Below are 1,721 nucleotides of genomic sequence, written 5' to 3'. Positions count from 1 at the left end.
TTAGGAGGTTTTATTCATCATTGATAAGAACACTTGAATGGACCTCCAAGCTCACAATGAGGTTGGAGGTCAAAAGGGGGTGGAGCCTGGAATCAGCAAAACCAGCTAACTCCACCCCCCTTTGGTGGAGTTAGCTGGTTTAGCAGAAAGTTTGAGAATCCAATGGAGTTGTTTTTAGACATATGGAAGAGGGTCCATTTGGTTCCTCATGTACAATCTCAGAGTTATGGGGGTCTGTGGCCCAATGCATACCAAACAAGGAGTCCTTGACTTTAAAAACACTGGAATAGACCTTCTAGCTGCTAGCAGAATCCAGTACAACAATGTACAGGACATCAAAATTGTATATTCACTATGAATGACTCAGCCTGAATTATTTCATGTATTTAATGTTTTTTTTAATTCTTTTATTGATGCAAGTAAAGACATTGAAGTTATAAGCAGCTTAAATCAAACCATCTGTTCCATTCATGTTCCTCTCATTATCACCACAAGAGCTGATGTCACTGTTAATGTCACCACAACACCTGTTAATGTCACTTGTCTCTTCATTCCTTCAGCGTTACAGCGATAGCAAAGCAGTATATTGGACTTGAGTATAGATATAGGAGTCACACACACGCACATGTGTGCGCGCGCGCACACACACACACACACACACACACACACACACACACACACACACAGACAGACAGACAGACAGACAGACAGACAGACAGACAGACAGACAGACAGACAGACAGACAGACAGACAGACAGACAGACAGACAGACAGACAGACAGACAGACAGACAGACAGACAGACATGCAATAATGTGTAATAGTGTGTAATTGTGCGTGCATAGGTGTGTAATCTCCATGTTATTCACTGGGCTCCAGCTTGTTTTTTGCAGACGGAGGGAAGTTTGTCATCACAATGACCATCGTCCCAAAGGTGGTCACCTGTTATATAAATGCAAAGATAAAGTTGAGCATTAAAATTGTTTACAGACCACATTAAGTATTATATTGAGTTGTTACTTAAAGGCGTTATTAGTGATATGACATTGTTTCATTGAAAGGTTAAGGGTTAAGGTTGATGGGGTCGCTAAAAACATTCCCTCATAATATGGGGTTGTGGTATAAAAAAGTTTGAGAACCCCTGCTCTAAAGCAATGATTACCATCAGAATATAGAGCTTTTCAACATGTATAGAAAAAATAATAAATACATTAATTCATAATATTTTTTTCATAATAAATGTTTATTTATTTCTTATTCGTATTCGTAATCGTATTCTTATTCTTATTCTTTTTCTTATTCTTATTCTTATTCTTATTCTTATTCTTATTCTTATTCCATTGAATTCAGATTGTTGAGACTTACCTGTATAGTTCACACACATGCAGTTACTTGCTCCTTCCCCGTTTTTAGGTTCTCCCTTGGCCCAGTCAGTGAAGGTCACTGGGCGACCGTCACTCCACAGCCAAACACCATTCTAGATGACAATATAACTTCATAATAAATCAATACAATATAACATGTCACCATTTAGAGTTCTCAACCGGCCTGAAACGTAAACACATCCATGAATGGACCGTATAAAGACCATATAAAGACTCACCAGTCATCACTAGGCTACTGCAAAGATCCAATCAGAACTTCCACAGTGCATGGTTTCCACATTGTAAAAAAGTACATTTGAGCGAGCCCACTACTTATACTCCATTAATTCATCGGTT

At 38.6% G+C, this 1,721-nt stretch overlaps 1 protein-coding gene across 1 annotated transcript in view; it reads right to left on the bottom strand.

Moving 5' to 3' along the window:
• Nucleotides 1–393: 393 nt before the first annotated feature.
• Nucleotides 394–1,721, bottom strand: part of LOC311037581 (ladderlectin-like) — a 3,715-nt gene continuing 2,387 nt past the window's right edge. The window contains exons 5-6 of the mRNA XM_084046801.1: nt 1,366–1,477; nt 394–942 (exon numbers count right to left, since the gene is read on the bottom strand). Of these exons, the coding sequence (XP_083902927.1) occupies nt 866–942; nt 1,366–1,477 (189 nt within the window). The 3' untranslated portion in view covers nt 394–865. The remainder of the gene's footprint in view (nt 943–1,365; nt 1,478–1,721) is intronic.

This window comes from Gymnoscopelus microlampas (genome assembly GCF_963454915.1).
Source record: "Gymnoscopelus microlampas genome assembly, chromosome: 21".
NCBI classification, from domain to species: Eukaryota; Metazoa; Chordata; class Actinopteri; order Myctophiformes; family Myctophidae; genus Gymnoscopelus; species Gymnoscopelus microlampas.
Note: the sequence above shows the minus strand (reverse complement) of the source record. Positions and strands in the feature narration are given on the sequence as shown.